Here is a 23,812-nt window from a genome sequence, read left to right on the forward strand (position 1 = left end):
AAAATATTTAAAAAAAAAAAAAAAAAAAAAAAAATACATTTTGATAAAAATAAATTAACAAAAAGAAATTTTTTTTTTTTTTTACCTATTTAACAGTTGCGAAAGATAAAAAAAAAAAATAATAATAAAACAATCATTAAGAGAAGCATATATATACGCACATATTTATACATAATACAGGTAATACATATATACATATATATATATATATATATATATATATATATATATATATATATATATATATGTGCTACAATATACGCAAATTGTTTATTTATTAATTTTTTTTTTTTCTTTGATACTTTTTTTTTTTGCCTTTTTTTGCATATTTCTTTAAATAGTATATTATTACATAATGTGGAATTATGAACTCCATACAATTTTATATTAAAAATGAAAAGGGGAAGATGGAAAATTAAAATATAAAAAAAGGAAAAAGGCATAATGAAATTATAAAAAGTGGACAAAGGCATAAGGAAAGTAGGAAAAAACGAAAATGTGAAGGACTAAAATACCTTGAGAAGGTAAAAATAATAAAAAAGAAAAAAACAACTTTCAGTGCGTATAATAAAAATATTAAATAAGAGTGTACTTAAAATACGGGTATATATATATATATATATGTATGTTACTTCCCCTATTTTCCTTTTTCACTTGAGTTATATGCGTAAGGTAGATATTCATATTTATATATATAAATACATATATATATACATACATACATGAATACATAGTACGCATTTGGTACATTTAAAAAAAGGGGTTGGAACGGTAATGATTATTAAAACCATTAAAAATGCAATTAAAAACAAAATAATAATACTAGAGGGGTATACATATATACATATATGTGTCCGTGTGTATATATGTTAACACATATATATATATATATATACACATGATAATGCGCCAGGCTTTCAAAATTATTAATAAAAAAATAAACGTAAAATTTGAGGAACAAAAACAAACAAACAAAAGAGAAATGAGAAATGAGAAATGAAAAATGAGAAATGAAAAATGAGAAATGAAAAATGAGAAATGAAAAATAAGAAATGAGAAATAAGAAATGAAAAATGAAAAATAAGAAATAAGATAAAAGGGGAATCTTAATCAAAAAAGCAAAACTGCCGCGAACGGATATGCGTATGTACACATATACAAATACGCGCACAAATCGGGATTTATACAACATGTACTCAAACGGTTTGTTGTTACACTTTATTTGTTTTTATCACAATATGCATACACTACTTACGGGACACACCGCTAATAGGATACACCGCTACGCACACATGTTAATGCGTGGGTATCATGCCACACACTCCTACCATTGTGCATTTCTTTCCCATAAATGGTCTTCTCCTCCTTCAGCTACTTATAATCTCTGTTTACTTTATACATACAATATTCCTTTTTTTTTTTTTTTTTTTTTTTTTTTTTTTCACTTGAAAAACTAGGAAGAAATCTTCTGATCATCCGCCACTGCTTCCAAAAAGTTGCTCACAGCATGTGAATCGATGGCAGGAAAGTGAAGGTTTCGAATGTATTTATTTGACAGGCCTAACGAGTTAGATAACATCCTTGAAGAGTTTAATGATTGCTTATTGTCTATACCACCATTAGTATACGAATTAATTAATGTATTGGAGCCAAAATTTAGAGAGCCTTTTTTGGTGTTACTACTTTTCCTGTTATCCGCATTCAAGCTAGATCTTAATAAATCAACTGTGTTAAATGAGCCACTATCATTTTTTGCGCATTCAATAAAAAAATTTATGTTATCCTCTACTTTCACATAGTCATTATTATTACTATTGCCAGTAGTAGCATTATTATTATTATGTTGATGGTGATGATGATGATTACTATTAGCACCATTAGCCATAGTTAACTTGTTCATTTTTCTACTGCCTGTTGTTAATATATGTGGATCGTTCATATCGCTAGTTATATCTGCTGTTAATTTGTTACTTATTAGACAACCATCTTCATCATCATTTGAGTATAGTAAACAGTCATCTTTCATTTTACTATCTTTAGTATAGGTCATAGAATCATCACTGTTCGAATGATTAGAATTATTACCTAAGGAAGAAATATTTTTTACATTATTTTTTACTAAATTACTACTACTTGTAATTACATTACTACTCTTTTTTTTTCCTTTTTTCCCATCCGAATTTTTTAAATCCGTATGATGTTTATATTCCTTTTCCCATTCCGTTCTTTTTAATATGGATAATTTTCTTGCTTCATTATATCCATATTTACTTACACTAAAACTTGTAAATAGTCTCTTATTGTTAGCTATTTGAAAATATGCATTCCATTTTCCTACACCTCTAGGTGATTTTGAAAAATATACCCCTTTTACTTTATCATCATTAGGGTTCACACCCACAGGCATTTCATATTTAAGTTTCCCCATTCCGTAATTTGTTGTTGGTACAGGGGATATTGTGGACGTGTTTTTCAAACTCTTTGTGCTTTTATTACTACTACTAACATGTGCATTGGTACTACTATTGCTATTGCTATTGCTGTTGCTATTGCTGTTGCTATTGCTATTATTATTATTATTATTATTATTATTATTATTATTATTATTATTATTATTATTAGTATTATTAGTATTATTAGTATTATTAGTATTAATATTTTTTTTATTTTTATTATTATTATTGTTATTATTACTACTACTGCTGTGATTGGCATTACTGCTACTACTGTTATTATTGATACCATTACTGTTGTTGTTACCATTCATTCCAATATTTCTACCTAAATCGTTTTTGTTATGCTTGTAACTATTATTAATAATCATGCTAGCATCAGATTTGACATTATTATTCATTATCAAATCACTACTTTCTTGATTCGTTAAAGACATTTCGGAACCATTAGCACTCATCTTAGAGTTATAATCAGCATTATAATCGTAGCTATTCTTTTTTTGAATACTATTTGAACTATTTAAATTATAACCAACATTCATATTCATAATGCTACTACCGTTATTATGATTGTGATTATTACTAATACTACCATTGTTACTACTTAGTTTGTTTATTATGTTACTACTGCTACTATGTAACGAACTCTCTAGTAAACCATTAGAATTATTTGTTTTTAATATAAAATCATACAACGTACTAGGGTTTATATGATCCCCGGTATTTTTAAAAGATGATCCGAGTACTACTCCTCCTGCACATCCTCCCCCTACTATACTTCCTCCTTTCTTTTTCAAATTCTCTTGTGATAATGTTAACACTTCTTTAAAATTTTTACTATTATTTATATTACTATTCTTACATCCAAAAGTTTTTCTTACATGCATTATGTGCGAACTGCAATCATCCAATGACAACTCGTTCGAGTCCTTTTTCCTATAATCACCTCCTCCACTGCTTATGCCAACATTATTATTGTTGTTAATACTACTACTAATACTGTTCATGCTACCGCTAATGTCATTCATGCTGCTGCTCATGTTATTGCTCATGTTATTGCTCATGTTATTGCTAATGCTATTGCTAATGCTATTGCTAATGCTATTGCCAATGTTATTGCTAATAGCATTACTAATAGCATTGCTAATAGCATTGCCAATAGTACTGCCCTTATTATTACCACTACTAGCGCTATCATTATTGCAATTTTTTTTCGTTTCTAACAAGTTAAATTTTAGCTTTTTTAAAACGTTTGTGTTACATAATAAGTAATTCAAGTCATCGAAGGAACTATTGTTCAGAATCGTATTACAGCTGTTTCCATTGCACCCATCGCTTCCATTACACCCATCACTTCCATTACACCCACCGCTATTATTGTTGCACATGGGCATATGATGATTATCATGTATTTTTCTCTTTCTTAGCATATTTTGGAGACTACTTGATAACAAATTATAGCTGTTCTCATTCATATTTAGCACTCCTTGTTCTCTATCATACTTCGAGTAACAATCCCGGTCATCATAGTTGTTTTCATCCTTATATTTGTAATCTTGATGATGGAATTTGTTCACATCATTATTGCTAACACAGTCAAGCTTCAATTTATTTTCATAATAACATTTCAGATCCATGGACTCATTCTCAATGTTGTTGTACACGTCACTCAGTCCTTTATCCTACATAGGGATGCGCAATAGGAGGAGGAAAAAAACAAAAAAAAATTAAAAATAAATAAATTAAACAGCATAAAATAGTATTAAAATAAAACAGCATAGAATAGTATTAAAACAAAACAGCATAGAATAGTATTAAAACAAAACAGCATAGAATAGTATTAAAACAAAACAGCATAGAATAGTATTAAAACAAAACAGCATAGAATAGTATTAAAACAAAACAGCATAGAATAGTATTAAAACAAAACAGCATAAAATAATATAAAAATATAGAGTTCATGCATATGTGGGCATAAACTTTAACATAGCTATAAAGCGGTATGTCCGCAAAGAGGCGTAGTTGCACGAATGGTGGTACACGGATATCCCACATACACTCGTACATCCATTAAAGCAATATATATGCACGTATATGTATGCACGTATGTATGCACGTATGTATGCACAAGCATGCGTTACCTCCATCGCGTGTGCTGCGCTAAGCTGAGCGTAGAGATGGTGCCTCAAGATATTCAAATCACTCGGACTTATGTCCAGGTCCTTCAACTTGGACTTATCATTTTTACACGAATTTGCATATTCCGCCATGAACATTTTTAAATGAATATATGCATTCAGATTATTACAGCTATTATTAATGTTGTTATTACTGTTGTTATTACTACTGCTATTACTGTTGCTGTTACCGTTACAATTGTTGTTGATGTTGTTATTACCATTGTTATTACTGTTGTTGGTGCTGCTATTATTATTGTTTATATCATGCATGGTAGAATGGCTACACGTGCTATACATATTCTCACTTTCTTTAGAGTTCAACTTACTCAGATTTTTGTATTTTTCTACGACTTTTTCTGCTTCTTGAATATAATTGTTGTTAAAATCGTTGTAGGAATTATAATCAATGCTGACATTTAATTTGTTCAGAATGTTTTCATCCGAGTAACTACATTTCTTCTTGCTTAGATTGGAAACAGAGCCATGGTTACTGTAAGTCATGTTGTTACCTCTGCTGCTCATGCGCATATTCGCATTACAGTTGTTACTTAAAAATGAGCTTTTACTATTATTATTATGGCTGTTACTGTTATTATTATTATTGCTGTTGTTACTACTACCATTGATATGGTTATTACTATTACCATTGCTATCACCAGCAGCAGTCCCACCTGTCAGAGGAACATTCGTGCTACTATTAGGGCAGTTAAAAAAATGGCTACTATTCATGCAATTTAAATGAAGTGGACTTGTACATGCAAAATGATTTGCGTGTAAGGTACAGCCATAATTAAGATGAGTATTTGCTACTCCTACTCCTCCACAATTACCGTAGAAATTATTACAGTGAACTCTACTTCCGTTACTGCTACTACTATTATTATTGTTATTGTTAATACTGTTCATGTTGCTAACATTGCTAACATTGCTAACATTGCTAACATTGCTAACATTACTAACATTGTTAACATTATTAACATTATTAATATGGCTAACGTTGTTAATATTACTAATGCTGCTAACACTGTTGTTATTATTGCAATATAAATGGTTCTTTCCCCGTTTGAAATCGATAGGTGCAATGTTTGTATTACTGATATTTGTGCAAACATTATTGCTATTCCTTTGTGCACCACAATACATACTTAATATGGTGGGCTCACCATCCGAGTTTGTACTATTACTTAGATAATATGAGGTACTAAAGTATGGATTTCTTAAAGCTAAATCATGCATTTCGTCAACAACTTCTTTTGTCAAATTATTCTCTACTTCTTCTATTATTTGTTTACGCATTTCGTTAATATCTAATGAGCACGCGTCACTTGAACAACTTGTTTTTTCTATTATGATATCACCATGACTTTGTAACATTTTAAATTTTTTAATTATTTCTAATTCTTCTAAACATTCAATAACTGAATCCATAAATAAATTCTTAGCAGAACATATTTTTAAATTTGAAAAACAACACAAGTATATATCTAAATTATTAATTTCTATATTATTTAATATATTTACAAAATGATATTCAAATGCTTTGTTTGCTTCCCCCCATAGAGATGTTAACCTTTTCATAATCCTTAAATAACTTAAACATATAATTTTTGATTTTTTAATTAGTTCACTTTTACTAATAGATTCATTCATATTATTTGTGTTATCAATAATGCACCTGTAACCGTCAAAACTGTTATGTTCTCGATGCCCAATACAACTCACTTTATTATTACTAATACTACTACTACAAAGCACATTGTTACTCACGTTGCTGTTGCAAGGCATGTGGTTACTACTCACACTACTACTGCAAGGCATGTTAGTACTGCTGTTATCATTGCTACCGCTTCCGTTGTTGTTATTGTTGTTTGTACTCATCATACTCGTGCAGCTTCCAACAATGCCACCAGAGCAGTTGTTCATTATTACCTCTTTCCTATCCTCCGAATAATATTTTTCATAAAGATGACTATCATGGTTCATATCATCATTACTTTTTATATTCAAAAAATTGTCAATTAAGGAAAATGCTTTCTTTTGATTTATAGATCCTTGTTCTAAATTTGTTTTTTTTGACAGCAAATCTTTTATGAATGTATGCTTGAAATGATCGCTACTTCCGTTGTTCATGATCTCCTGATCGTCATCATTATCGTTACTATGGTTGCTATGATTGCTGTTGTTACTGTTGTTGATGTTGTTACTATTGTTACTATTACTGTTACTGTCATCCATGTTATTGTCCATTTCGTTTTCCTCCTTGCCCGTTGAGTTTTCTGACTTAACTTCCTCCTTATTATAAGCACATGTATTACTACAACTGATAAAATTATTGTCAAGCTTCTCATTCGACTCCTCCTCATCATATATTTTCTTTCCATATCCACTTCTTCTATTACTGCTACTGATAATTATATTATTATTACAATCATTATGGGTATTCTTTTCATTGAAGTCCGATGTGTCTGAACTTTTTTTTTTTTTATATGAAGCACACAATGACTCCCCCCCTTCTATGTTATCATTGCTGTTGGTACTGTTGCCATTATTGTTACTACCACATACATTGCCATTTCCATTACCACTAGAAGAATTACTGTTGTCATTAATACTGTATAACCGCGGATTTCGTTCCTCTTCTACGTCTTCTACCTCCTCTTCCTCTTCTTCTTCCATCTCTTCAACTTCGTATATTTCTTCCCCTTTTAAATCATCATCTACCTTATCATCTTTACAATTAATATAAAATTTATCATTACTTATATCTTCACTTGGATGTGTATTATCTAATTTCTCGTCACTCTCACAAATTAGTCTTTTTTCATTAATTTCTAACCCCATTTTTTCGGATTCAAAATCAATACCATCATTATCTTTATCATTATTTTCATATTTGTTACTACAGTTTCCACTATGTTGCTTATCCGTTTGTTCTTCATCATTGTCTTCTTCATTTTCACTTAATTGCTTCGTATGATCATCATCATTTAAAATCGTAGCTGCCTTTGCTATGTTATTAAACGTCCCTTCATTCACACTCTCCATACTTCCCATATTAATTAAAAGCGGTGTTGCTGTTCTACTAATTGGATATAACTGCGTCTGTTGTTCTGAATAGTTCATATAATTATCCATCTTATTTAATGAATCCTCAATATATGCATTTTTTCCCTCATCCGAATTTTCGTTCTCACCTTTCGAACTTGACCTTTTATTTTTCTCATCCACTTCACCTGTTTTTTTGCTAGTATTTGAGCTAGTTCTAAGAGCAAACATTGGACTTGATGTTATATTCAAAAAAAAAAAAGAAAGAAAAAGGAAAGGAAAAAAAAAAAAATACACAAAATAAACAAAATTAACAAAGATAGAGAAAAGAAGGGAAGAAGGCTAAAAAGTTGAAGAAAAAGTGGAGATAGCACTGCAAAAAAAAAAAAAAAAAAGCGACACACGTCCGTCTTACTTATCAATAAATATTAAACATCACAATACACCACACCTTTCCCTTTTATATAACTTTTTTAAATATATAATTTCACTTAACTAACCGAGCCCATAAAAATTAAACATTATAAATAATGCATATACGTATATATGTATGTATACATATACTTTCTTTTTTTTCAATTATGTTGTTTATATACAATATCTATTCTTCATCGACGCCGATAAAAGAAGTAATTTCCTCCTATATATATATACATACATGTATTAACATGCATATATGCTCCTTTTGCACAACGTTCAATTTTTACATAAATATAAAATATATATGCACATACGTAAGCATACCACTTTATATATGCCTTTATAAAATGTTTTCCATACAATTAAAAAAAAAAAAAAAAAGATAATAAAAAATTTCTACGTATACCTCAAAAACGAACAAAAACACATCTTAATTTCTACAACATAACATAAAAAGAAGTGTACACAATTTAAAATTTTTGCAGCAAAAAAAATGTATATCTCTGTTAATAAAACGGCAAACAAAAACAACTAAACAAAAAAAAAAGAAAAAAAAAAAGGGAATTATATAAAATAATAGGCAAAATTAAACGTTAATATGGAAAATAAAAGAAATAAAAACATGAAATGGAAGAAAAAAGTAAAAGAAAATTAAACAAAAAGATACACGTAGACATACATTTTTTATTATAAAATACGCATAAATGTGTAGTACGTATGTTATATATATACATATGTATGTATATGTGTATGTATATGTGTATGTATATGTGTATGTATATATGTATTAATATATGTATATATGTATGTATATATATATGTATATATGTATGTAAATATGCAAGTATATATAATAAATATATTTAAAAAAGCATAATGCACCTTCTTTCCTCCTATATGTCCTTAAAAAATGCACTGTTGTCTAAGTTGCACGATTATGATGATGTAAAATGTTCATATACATCTTATTTATTACATATGTATGCCCATGCATATTCATATATAAATATGCATGTGTACATAAAGACATATAAAAGATGAATTTCTTTTTTAAAAAAAGTACATACAACGCTTTACAACTTTATATGTATGTATAATTGTGCATACATATGCGTACATAAATATGTGCATACATATGTGCACATATATATATACAAATAAGTACAGATTAAACGAAATTCACGTAAATTATTTTAATTAAGAACTGCCATCATTCGTATACATGAATATGCATATATATTTCGACATATTTTTTATGTACTAAATTTATTAATTCATGATACAAAATTTTATTTTTTATATGTGCTGTTATTTAAATAAATATTAAGGAAACGTACAAGAAGATACATGCAAAACAACGGAAAATTTTGATTGCTAATTTAAAATAAGATATTTTTAAATATATAAAAATTTCCAACTAATTACGTACTTTTCGTGCAAGTATAATTATATATATATATATATGTATACATATATATATATTTTTTTTTTTTAATAATTTTATATGTTCCTACTAAACCTATAAATACTGTCGTTCGCACGTTGCAAAAAAGTAATATATATATACATATAAGTATAAATGCACTTCAAAAATCACAAAATACGTAAAAATAAGAAATTCACAAAACTCTTACAAAAGGATTATTTATATAACTAAATTACACTCATGCAATAACATAAAAAAAAAAAAAATTTATCATTGCATAAATATAAATTTCCTTAAATCAACGGAAGGGGGGAAAAGGAAAAATAGATATTATTTTGGGAAATATTTTTTTATATAATAATATAACATATACGTATATATATATATATATATATATATATATATATATATATATGTATATATAAACATATGTATGTGTTCTAATAACGTAAGTACAATATATACAAGAGTGTTTTATCTTTTTTATACATACTCTTTTTCTACATAAAAAAAAAAAAAAAAAAGAATACCAGCGAATTTTTATATATGTATATATATAATATACAATAAAATACTTGAATAATAAATATTATGCAAAACAAAAAAAAAAAAAAAAGTCAAACTTTTAATAAATGTAGAATAACGTTATATTTTTTATATAATGCATAAGTATATTTTGAAAACAATTCAAATTTATATATATATATATATATATATTCTTAATAAATATTTATAAAAACGTGACAAAAAAAAAGGAAATAAAAAGAATAACATATATATTTTTCTAAGAATACGTACCTTTAATTTGAAAACAAATAATTATTTTTTGCATACAAGTATTTTTTATATATATCTTTTTTTTGTTATATAGTATGTATTTTATATCATGTATAAAAATTTATGTATGTTGCATACATATATATATATATTTGTATATATTTACTACATCATAGGACTGAATTTGATATACATTTATATACAAATGTTGAAATATATTTAAATATGAAAAAAACATATAATAATTTAAGTAAATACGTATGCAAAGGAAATTTTTATAAAAAAAATAAATAATTTAAAGGATACGATGTATATATAAAATAATATATATATTACGAGTTGTGAAAAATGTAACGTTTTTTTTTTTTTTTTTTTGGTGGTGGGGGGGATATAAAAAATAAATGTAAAATTGAACACAAAATGTACGATATAATAACAGTATTAAAACACAAATAAATAAATAAGCAAATATATACATATATAAATATTTCTACATATATACATATATAGATATAGAATTAAAAAAATATAATTAATTTTTTTATGTAGAAAATATTTATATAAAAAGAATATTTTTGTTTTGTGTGCTTCAAAATAACGATACAATATGTCATATACATCATATACAAAACATCATGTAGGTACTAATAAATATAATTATATATACTTTTAATATTTTTTTATTATACATACATACACAATATATATTATGTATACAAACATACAAGTTATATATATATATATTACATACATATCGTACTAAATAATTGTGCATATATATACATGTAATAATTATATATATTATTTTTAGTTTATATTTTCTGGAAATAACTGCCTTAAAATAAAAATACGTAACAGTGGGGTGGTGTATACATCAAAAAAAAAAAAAAAAAAAAAAAAAAAAGCATGCGTTTTTTTCTATATTATTAGAAAATATTATAAAAAAAATTTAAAAAAACAATTCAAACGAGCATCAAGAAATTTTTTTTTGTTCATTTACGTAATATTGTATATATATATATATAAATAATTTATGTTACCAAAATAACTCTTTTACATGCTATATATATATACATGTATATAAATATAGTATATGTAAGGAAAAAATACTGGCATAGATTTTTACAATTTTGAAAGAACATTAACTAAAATGTATATTCATAATATATTAAAAATTAACACAAAAATGATACGAACATTCATTATACATTCTTTTTTTTTTTTTTTTTTTGTTAATATTTTTTCGCTTTTTCCTTTATTTTTTTTTTTATGTTATATGCGCATTTTTATTTTTTGACATCACAAAAAGAAAACAAAATTTTAATCAAACATATGCATGTTTCCGCTGCTTGTGGAGAAATAAAAATATATATTACATGTATATGTTATATGATATATTACAGTATGTGCATGTTATAAGTATATATATTTATGTATAATTTTATGTATATATATGTACATATATGTGTATATATGTATATATATACATTAATATAATACGTATTAATAACATGAATGTTATATTGTGAACACAAATGAAGAACATGAAAAAAAACAAAAAAAAAACAAAAGGTGTTTTTATAAAATATTATTCACACGTACAGCAATCGAAAAAATTATGCTCTTTTTATGTTTCTACAACCGAATGTTATTATAAAAACAAAAAAAAAAATATTGCTGTTCCTTCTTTCTATACTGTTCTTTTGTTATGTTTTTTGCTTTTGTTCTTTAAACAAAACCTTATGAAGATTCCTTGCTTGGTGTGCATGTAATTTTCACATACTGACATAAAATAATACAAAAATATAACAAAAGGTATTACAAAAATATTACAAAAAATATAAAAATTGGAAAAAATATATTAACAAAATTGCATGCAGGATGTAACATATCAATGTGTGTTTTCATGCACCACAAAAACACATGCTTTTATGCAATAATATAAAAAAAAAAAATTTAAGTGAAAAGTATACATTCAAATAAATGCATATACTGTAAAAAAAGATAACAAAATTTAAACATGATATATATATAGGTAAATATAAATATATTCATATGCTTTTTATTTTACATACATTTTTTTTGCTTTGGGATATGTAAACATAAAATTTCTTACGAAATAAGTGCACATATTTAAAAAGTAAAAATAATTTTTATAAAATAACCTTAAAAGGAGTAGGAAAAATAGTATACTGTTTATTTTTAAATACAAATTTTACTTGTTCTATGTATTCATTTACAGCTTATTTTTGTAGGAAACAAATAGTACATAACTGTGTCATCTTATTTCGTGAAAATATACATAAACGCATATACACATATATATATATACATACATATTCTACCGTTTGACATATGCATTTATTTTTTTATAAGATAATATATCACTAGCACAAGACCCTTTTTCTTCATAAAACAAAAATTTTATAGAAATATATATATTATGTGATATGCACACAATTAAAAAAAAATATATATATATATATTATATATATGTATATACATGTATGTACATACATATGAGTACATACAGTATTTCATGTATTATACTCCAAAAAAATAACACATCCATATAATTTAATTATTGCATAAATAAACTACTTCTACAGACATATATTTGTTACATTTTAAGTGTTTCTTCATAATGAAATACTTTCTTTTTTTTTTTTTTTTTGTTTTTCACACAAAGAACAAATCTGAATGTACAAAACAAATTTAAAAAAAATGTGCACTCACATAAATCTTTGTAGATTTAGCCAAATAATATATAATGTAATAAATAGCTATAGATTAAAAAATAAACAAATGAAACTATTTAAAAGTGTAAAGGATTATAGGCAAATATATGAAATGGAACGACATACTAACATAATATATAAAACTGCAATATATAACTTTTCCATGTATTTTCAGGAGTTTTGTTCTTTATTTCGTAATTTTTAATGTAAAACCAATTAAATGATATCAAAATTTTACTGCGAAGGATATATATATGTATATATATTTTTTTACTTTTTATGAGTTTTTCCCGCATTAATCGTACATATGAAGGCACACATCATTAAATAAACGAATAAATAAACAAATAAACGAATAAATAAATAAATAAATAAATAAATAAATATATATATATATATATATAAACATGTGTATAGAATTATTTTTAGTTAAAAAATTAAAATAATAAAGAAACTTATGTAATACAAAATTAAAGTGTCTTGAAAGTTACCTTTTTATTCTTCATAAATTATCTTATTATGAACGAGTGTGTATAAAAACTCGACGAAGGTATAAAATATTCAAAGTAAATGGAACATTTTAACTCTCTTAAAAAATGTAAGCGTAACAAACATCTATTGTGGTTAATATAAAAAAATGTTATTATGGTTACCGTGTTAAACTCTCATCACTTATAATTTATTTACATCACCCTATTTCTTTCAATTACTAACTTATGGACATACACGTATAGCACATATATATATATGTATTTACGTATTTATGTATATATATATATATATATATATGTTTACGTATTGTGTACAAAAATATGTATATGTAATAAACCTTATATTAAAAATTGTAAAATTTTTAAAATCGTGGCAACAGCAAACAAAAAAATATACATATAAATAAATACATATATGTAGTGTATTTGTTTTAATAAAATGTGAACTATTTTTTAATAGATTTTAGCTTTTTTTTTTTTTTTTTAAATTTTGTAATTATATTTATTAAGTGTGTAGATTATGAAGAATAATATGGATATAAACATGATATTAAAAGTTAATTTAAAATAATTTTTATTTCCTTTAAAAAATTAAAGATTCATATCTAAAACATTGAAGATAAAAGCTAAAATGTTATTTCTATCAAATGCAATTAATAGTGTATTATAAAATTAAAAAAAAATATAAATGATAATATAATTTTAAAAAAAAATTTTTTTTTTTTTCTTTTTGTTTTTTTTATTATTATAATCATGTCGCGGTTAAAAATATATAGTAGAATGCTGTTTTTTTTTTTTTTTTTTCCGACATTTTTATTGTTTTTCATTTGAAGTGTGTGCATATAGTTTCAACAGTATCCTGGATTTTGTTCTGTGTGTAAAAGTAAATAATTTGAATATATTATAATATATAATATTTTTCAATATGTTTATAAGAAATTATACAATATTTGTAACAACGACATATGTAAAAAAAATAAATAAATAATAAATTGATAAATAAATTGGTAGATAAATAAATAAATAAACAAAATAATAAACAAATATTTAAATAATAGATAAATAAATAGAAGGAAAATTAGAAAAAAATGTACATCGCATTATTTATAAAATGCAAAAATGTAGTGATAAATATTTATCATTTAATTGTTAGAAGATTATTTAAATGGTACATACGTCGTTATAATATATTTAATTCAAAGGTGGTTGGGGAAAATTTACAATTATTTTATTTCATTTCATTCTATATCATTTCACTTAATTTCATTATATTTTATTTCACTTAATTTAATTCAATTTTATTTCTCTTAATTTCATTCTATTATTTTTTTTTTTGACTTAATATCATTTTATATCATTTTATTTCACTTTATATTATATTATTTTTTTTTTTTTTTTGTGTGTGTGTGCAACACGTTATTTTTATTTTACTTTCTTTCAACTTCAATATTTTGAAGTATTTTAACCTTTATTATTGAATATCATAAAAATTATACTTTTAAAATTTATGACATGTTAAGGTAAAAGAACTATGGCATTTTGTATTTTTATTAAATGCTCTTTTTTCTCCATATTTTAAAACTGTAATCAGTAAATATATATTACACATGTGTTACATTAAAACACCTGTGTATATTAAAAATAAGAAAAAATAATATTTTTTTTTCTAACAATTTTATAGAAATACTACGTGTATGTAGTACTTTTTTTTTCTGATATATTAATTTTATTTAATCCGTTCGTAAAAACAATGTACATATTTAAAATATTATTACATGTTCAGAATATTAATGAAATACAAATACAGTGTTTTTTTTTCTTTTTTTTCTAGCTAAAATTGTATAGAAAAAAAGTTTATGATGTTACATACGTATATATACATATATATATATACAAATATACATATATATATAATCGAAAAATAGAAGAATTTTTTTTTTGCATTTTATTCTATATGAAAATCTAGAAATTTAACAAATTTAAATAAACAATTTCATGATTTTAATTTATTTTAAATAATTGAAGTTTCGATATCATTGTTATTATAGTGGCAATATGTGCTATGTAGAATTGTTATTTTCACGTTACCATAATTGAGCAAATAAAAAGTGTATAGAACATTTACGCAGATTTTTTTTTCTTTTAATTTTTTTTTCTTTCATTCATCATTATCATCATATAATATACTGATTTTACAAAAAAGGGGGAAATAAGTTAAATTTGATATTAAAATAAAAACTAAAATTAGCACAAAAAGCAACGTCAAATTTTGCACTAAACGTAACGTCAAATTTTGCACCAAACATAACGTCAAATTTTGCACTAAACATAACATCAAATTTTGCACTAAACATAACGTCAAATTTTGCACTAAACATAACGTCAAATTTTGCACAGATAATACAGTCAAAAATTGCACAAATAATACAGTCAAAAATTGCACAAATAATAAAGTCAAAAATTGAACAAATAATAAAGTCAAAAATTGCACAAATAATAACGTCAAAAAATTTCACAAATAATAACGTTAAATTTCAGGTAAAAATTCTCAGACATTTCATAAAAAATGTGAATATAAAAACTTATCAAATGAGAGTTACAAGAATTAAATCTTCCTATTATTATAGCAACAATGATGGAAAATATATAAAAAAATTTTTTTAATATATATTCTTCATTTTATATATTCCGTTTTCCCAATACTTGAAATTGAGAGATTTAATTAGTTTTCTTTAATTATGTTAGTGTAATTTATATACATATTTGTATATTCTATTTTTGTGATTATCTATCAAAACGTTCCCTAATATAATTGATATTTTTTTAGGAATATAAGCCGACGCTGTTAATAACATATAATTATTAAATAGAAATCGCGACAAAAGGAATAGATCCCGTAGTAGAAATAAAATTTATTAGAGTCATCATGCGTACAATTACACAACAATACACCTCTAATTTACTAGTTATGTATCAGTAAAAGCGGAAAAAATTATCTATATAATTTCATATGTTTTTTACCTGTATGGGCATTATCGTTATAACATAACCAAAAAAAGATTTTTTATATTATTAAAGCTCCATCTATCTCCCCCTTTTACACACAGGATTCATTGTAATAAAAAGAAAGTTGTACATACATATATCCATATATACATATACGCATACATATAAGCATATAAGTAAATTAGATAAGATTATTTTAACAGAATATTGTAAATATAAAAAATATACAATATGTTAGAAATATTTCAGCGATGCATATATTGTTTTTGCTTAGCACTGTAGAAAAAGCAAATATTTAATTCTTCTTCTTTTTAGTACTCAGAATTGTTACATTAATTTGTCACTTTACAATATTTTAAAAGTTTAATGCATTAAAGGAATATCAAAATTAAAAAAAAGGAAAAATTCATTAAAAGTATTGTGAAACGACGAATAAATAAAATCATAAAAAGACAAAGGATATTCAGTTTATATGTGGGAGATAAATCCAACTAAACAATTGAGAAATGTATCAAATCGTTTTATGAAAAAAAAAAAAAAAAAACCTATACACATACATATGTATTTACGTGTATATGCATAGATTTATATATACACACAAGCCTTGGGCCAAAATTGAATTATTTTAACGGTAAACGAAAAATAATTGCAAATAACTCCTCGAATTGGGGCAAGCATATAAATGTAAGAAAAAAAAAAAATCCATACAAGTAAATTAAAATAGGATTAATTTAATTTTTAAGAAGTATAGAAAGTGTATTGTATATGGGCCAGTGGTGGGGGATAAAATTACAAATGAGTTAAAAATTTTAAGACACACACATATGTATACATATATATATATATATATATATATATATATATATATATATATATATGTATATTCATTTTTTTATTTTTTATTTTTTATTTTAATGTAAATAGAAGCGACGAGTCAAACACTAGGGTAGGTGTTTTTCCCTCCAAAATGGTTTTATTTTGAGGACATATAACTTGATACTAGACATGCACATATGTCTACATGTATGCATATGTACATATATGTTTATATATGTACACAACTGAATGAGCGCTCATGCATGTGATCACTGCCCTTTTTCAATAACGTATTTTTTAACATCTTCGCACGTTTTATAATTCTAAATTAAGGATTATTTCTCTATGCGTGATATACATTTTATGAATGATTAAAAAAAAAAAATAAAAAAAAAGAGGGGGAAATTACAATATATAACTACTCCTTTATTTCTTATTTTATTTTTTTATTAAAACTATTTTTATGTGGAATTTTTTTCACATTGCCCATATTTGTAAATCTTTGATTTCGGTTATGAAGATTAGAAAAGTGTTTAACGCATTCAAAACTGTCATAACCGGAAGAGCTATCATAAGAGATATCATCATTTTCATTGTCATTCATTTGTAATGGCTGTTCATAATTATGTATGGTATTAGGTGGGTTTCGTGCATTATTACAATAAGCAATATCATCATTTATGTTACTGTTATAAGTGGGATAAATTATATCAGCTACTGTATTTTCCCTGCAGACATATATGTCGTTTTGTTCTATCCTTACTTGACTAACTTCCAGGTTGTCATATCCATTTGAGTTTTTCTTCCGTGGAACAGCGGCATAATACATATTATATTTGTTGTGGTCTAAAACGCTATCATAATTGCTGTAATAAGAATTCCTATTACATTTGTTCCAGTTATTTTGTGGGTTATTCATTTTATCATTTTTAATAGCTTCATCCGATATGGAGAGCGTACAAACGTCATCTGATGAGTAAAATAATTCGTTTGAATGATTAGTACTGATGTTAGTATTAACAGTAGTAGCATCAGTAGCTGTGATAGCATCCATAGCAGTGGTAGTGACAAACTTAGGCATAGAAGTATTATTTCTAGCGCACCTATTTCTATAACTCTCGGTCTGCATGTCGAAATTGCTCTTCAGGAATTCATCATCCTTGTGCAGGTCCAATTTTGGATTATGGGTCCATTCGTGCGCTACATTTTTTGTATATCCTTGTGCACTTTTGGCATTTTCCCTCCCCCGTCTTCTGTACAATCGAGCATAGTCATTGATATTATCAGCACAAAAGTTGTTGGACCGTTCTTTAAAAAATCTGATAACGGTGTTGTTTGTTCCGTTATGAGTCATTCTATTCTCAGAACAGTTGTCATTATCTCTATAATACTTATCATGTTGAGGGAACATCCTTCCACTCTTTTCATAATGAAATGAACCGAATTCTCTTTTATGCCTAGCAGATGGCATAAAAAGCTGGTTTCTACCTTCCTTGGGGGGCGACGAATAGTCGTATTGCTTGTTTCTATTTATTTTTAAATTATTATTATTGATATTATTATTAACGTTACTGTTAACATTACTATTAACAGTGTTAATATTATTATTAACGCCGCTGTTGTTATGAGTACTATTAGTGTCTATAATGTTAAGAGGAGCGGTAAATCCAACTTTCTGTGTTGGGAGTCTATAGGATATATTTAATAGTCTTAATTGTAGAATTATAAAGTCATATATGTCGGTTCTTAACTCAAACACCTTTCTCCAGTTACCCCATCCTTCAACACATTTGATCCAAAAGCTAATTTCATAAAAATGACCTGGTTGTAATGAATAACCAAAATATAGATTTTTCGTTTTGCAAAAATCACTTGGTCTACTGTCAACTAGGAATTGTAAACTTTTTCTTAATTCCTTTAGAGCTAGTAGAGGGGTATTAATATCTACCTTAAAAGCTATATCTATATATGCATTTTTGGATCTACTTTCATTATATATTTTAGCATTACTTAATTTTGAATTTTCATATATAACAATTTTTCCAGTCGTAGTTTCAAATTCAGTGGTATATGTTTTTATTTTTTTAATATACATTGCCTCTCCTCCATCAAGTCTTATTCTATCTCCTATATTATACGGATTTGAAAAAGCAATAAATATAACGGATGTAATAAAATTTGTATACATATAACTTAATATAACTGTAACTGCTGTTATAAATGCTGCTCCAGTAACTATAATAGTATCAGCAGATACACCAAATATAAATAATAAAACAACTGAAGCAAGAAAAGATAATAAAATAGACATTAATCTTCTAACCAATTTTAATATACTCTCTTGACCTTTTAAACTTTTTATAAATTTCTTTCGGCATGTTATAGCTCTCATTACTGCATTTCGAAACATAATAATATCAATTTTACCATGACCAGATAAATCAAATTCTTTCATAAATTCATCTGCATCTTCAGGTTTTAAAAACACTTCAATCATATCTTTTGTTACATATTCATTTCCATTTATATTTAATTGCATTGGCCTAGTAACGTTCATAATAAATGGATCATCTATTTCTAAGGATATATCTTTTTTAATTCTACTGAATCTTTCTTTTTTATTTCTCTTTAAACATAAGCAACTACGTATATTCATTCTTTTATTTTCTTTAAGTCTTTTTACATTTATAGCATCACTTCGTTCTAATAGATTCATTTCTTCGTTTAATAAATGCGAGTGATAAAAATAGGTGTTTTTATTATTTCCTGATCCTTTATTTTTCATTTTTTTACTAATTTTGCTCGTCTCATTTACCATATTCTTTTTTCTCCTTTCAGGATAATACATTATGTTAGAATTGTTTGCATCTCTGACAGTTGATTCCTTATTATTAGTATCATTTAGCATGTTTGCTGTACTCTCTATTATTATGTTACTTCCCTTATTTTTTGTTTTTTCTCTATCTGTAGGTAATAAAGAACTGCCTAATACTCCCTCTTTATTGAACACTACTCTACTGTTTTTTCCCCCTCCCCCAGCACCACTCTCTTCGTAATCGCACATCCTATAGCACTTTTTAACTCTACCCTTTGTACTACCATTACATCCCTTATTTATGAAGCCCACATGAACTTCATCACCTCCATCGGTTCTATCACCAACATCACTACCATTACCCTCATCATTACTTCCATTTTCTTTCCTTTCCATTTCCCTATTATGCAAAGAGTCTGATGTATATTTTTTTTTCAATACATCCTCAATAGAGAGATCCTTTATTTGCACCTTCATACTTTTGTAATTTTCTAGATTTGGGTAGAAATTCCGCTCTTCCTTACCGTTATTAATGTCAGCCCCAGTACCTCCTGCACCACCGGCTGTAGCACTAACACTGGGTCCAACCTCAAAAGCATATTTGTCATTCGCTTCGCTATTGTAACCCTTCTCTCCATGTATCTCCTTATCCTTTTGCTCACTTATTATTCCTGATAAAGACGGGGTAATGCGTATGTTAAATTGGGTTCTCCTCATCTTCGAATAGGCTTTATTCGAATTATCGTTACCATCATCGTTATCGTGTGTATCATTCTTATCAATCTTACCATTCGCATCTGGATCCACCTTCTTTCCTATATTTCCTTCCCCTTTTTCAACAAAATTTTCTACATGTATGGCCCTTTTGGTATCATTATCACTTCCCCCCTTCTCCATTCTGCTTATAACTGCATTTATTGCACCCCTACCGTCAGTGTTGCTAATCTGTACCAACTCCGAATGATCCATATGGTCATTCATTCTCGTTATTCTCGAAATACTCGATGTTTTTTCCACGTTTGACACGTTTGATGTATTTAATGCACATGCGTTCTCCTCTTCCCTCACGTGAGCTTTCCCAGAATTGTTTAAACCTCCTCCTTTGTTTTCTTCTTTCGTGTCTTTCACTATGGCATTTTTTCTTTTGTTGTTTGAACTCGCTACATAAATGGGTCGCTGCTCACAGTCTTCGTTTCGAACCACTCCACCATAATTATCACCACCATAATTATCACCACCATAATTATCACCACCATAATTATCACCACCGTAATTATCACCACCATACTTACCAGCACCAAGGTTACCTTCACAATGTTCACCCTGATCATCTATATCAGCACCGCTTTCCTTCAGATTACCACTATTATGAGTACTAATCTGATCAGTATGCTGCTTACCCTTTAACATAGCTAATTTGTTATCTTCCTTACTACCTTCTCTATTTTCATTTGTTTCCTCCAATTTAACTACTTGAGGGGACGTACCTCTACTGCTATTCCTTACGCTCCTCTTGGGTTTAAACTTACGTTTCGCTTTAGATTTAGACCTGTTCATGGATTGGGGTTCATTTGCTCGTACCGATTGATGTGCCTCTCCTTGTGCTTCACCCCTGTCCGTATGTCCATCCCTGATATCTTCACATTTGACCGCATCCTGATCGATATCATTAAAAATATTTTCTAGGTTAATTTTTGTATGTGCCTTGCTATCCAGGTCCAACTTATTTATTGCATTCTTATTATTATAAAGAAAAGAGCTCTTTTTTGTTTGTGCACTGGACGTTTTATGTAAATGTAAGCCTAACATATTTCTACTGGGTGAAAACTCGTCGGATGAAATATTATTATTCATTGGAGTACCAGTAAATGCATATGTATCATTTTTTTCCTGGTAATACATTTTCAATGACATGATAACTTGCCTAAACAATATTTCACTTGCACTCTTAACTGCATTTTTATTTGTTAAGGCAATACTATTATTTAATAAAAAAATAAGAGGAGATGTATTAACCACATAATGACAAGCTAACCAATTTTTAATAGAAGAAGTTTCGGACTTGACAATATTTTTAGCTTCAAAAATAGGTGGTAATAATAATTTCATAGCATTTTTTTTATTTTTATTATTCATTGTTATTTTACAACATGTACAATTTCTAGGCAAATTTTTAAATAACAATAATTCTGCTTTTTCTTGTATGAACTTCTTACTAATATCATTGGTTTCAATTTGTCTAATAATCCTTTCATCTTGATATAATTCATATCCAAATAAAGATCTAATAGTTTCTTGTTTATCAGCTACAAACATAAACCATTCAATATTAAATTTACGTAATATACCATATTTCCTTAAATACCGACCTAACAAATCATGGGCATTCATTAAAAAACCTAATTCAAAAATAAAAGATATGATAGAAAGAAAAAGTAAACGTGCTGCAAATACGATATATAATAATATAGGGAATGTAATTAGCCAGTGGACGCTGTTTAAAAATATAAATGGATTTTGTTCATCTTTATATCCAAAAATTCTTAACACGTAATAATTTCCATTATCATTCACACCATTTTTTAAAACCATATTACTACGCCAATATATTATTTGAGCTGATGACCATAACAGATATACTAGTTCTGGGTCTACAGTATTGTAAAATGCAGCACATAATGCACTTGGCTGTAACAACTTTTCAAATATTATTTTCTGAACAAGTGCATGAATAATCATAATTATCGAAAAGGAAGCTATATTAATACTTAATATTAAAAAACTACAATATATACTTCCAAAAATAAATCCCCTATTATATTTCGGTTCAGATATAGGATCATGCGTATTCGGTTCTGATAATGAACTTAAACTAACACAAAGAATTACCAGGTTCATAAAAAAATGTATAACAAACCATAGCCAAGGTGATAAATCAGGAAATATAATAGACAAAATTCTTATTATTATATCACCTAATGTTTCACTCTCACTTTCATCTTCTTCTTCTTCATCTTCTTGTAAAAACTGAGCATTGTATGAAGACTTTTGAATATATAAATTTACTGCATTTATTCTATCTTGCTTGTTCATATATGACCTAGACACATCCATTATCAGGGACTGCGGATATTTCGATTTGGAAATACCCTTATAGTTTTCGTCCTTCGAATAGCTCATTCTTGGCTCTCTACGCATATATACGTATACGAATATGTATATATATATATACGTATTTTTTTTTTTCTCCCTTAGGTTGTACGCTGCATATGGGTAATTCCGCGGAGGTTTATTTCTCTGACGTGATCTCTTATCCTTACCGCTTTATTTTATTATTTTTTTTTTTTTTTTTTTCTTCCTCACTCCTAAATGACATCTACCCTTTGTCTTAATATTTCTGTTCTTTTTCCAGATGATTTGATTTGCCTCCTTATATAATATTTACTTGACAATATATTTTTTTTTTTTTTATGCTTCCCTTTAGTTTTTCTTATTTCCCCCTTTAAAAAATGGTCCTTTGTGTTTCTCTGCCAAAGTAAGTTCAATTTGTATGTATGTATGTATATATTCCTTTCTCTTTCGCTTGCAATTTTATCTTATGTGCAGGTATATGTGGATGTGCACGTATGGGCGAAAATATACATA

General features: G+C 26.4%; 2 protein-coding genes across 2 annotated transcripts; both read right to left on the bottom strand.

Annotated features, from left to right (window-relative positions):
• Positions 1-1,453: 1,453 nt before the first annotated feature.
• Positions 1,454-7,909, bottom strand: PMUG01_09017400 (transcription factor with AP2 domain(s), putative; the record flags this gene model as incomplete). The annotated part of the gene is made up of 2 exons (XM_029004856.1): positions 1,454-4,135; positions 4,595-7,909. 2 exons carry the CDS (start codon positions 7,907-7,909, stop codon positions 1,454-1,456), a joined length of 5,997 nt encoding a protein of 1,998 aa, XP_028861503.1.
• Positions 7,910-17,785: 9,876 nt separating this feature from the next.
• On the bottom strand, positions 17,786-23,347 carry MSCS (mechanosensitive ion channel protein, putative; the record flags this gene model as incomplete). The annotated part of the gene is made up of 1 exon (XM_029004857.1): positions 17,786-23,347. One exon carries the CDS (start codon positions 23,345-23,347, stop codon positions 17,786-17,788), a length of 5,562 nt encoding a protein of 1,853 aa, XP_028861504.1.
• Between the last annotated feature and the right edge of the window lie 465 nt (positions 23,348-23,812).

The sequence above is a fragment of the Plasmodium malariae genome (assembly GCF_900090045.1).
Source record: "Plasmodium malariae genome assembly, chromosome: 9".
In the NCBI taxonomy this organism is placed as follows: Eukaryota; Apicomplexa; class Aconoidasida; order Haemosporida; family Plasmodiidae; genus Plasmodium; species Plasmodium malariae.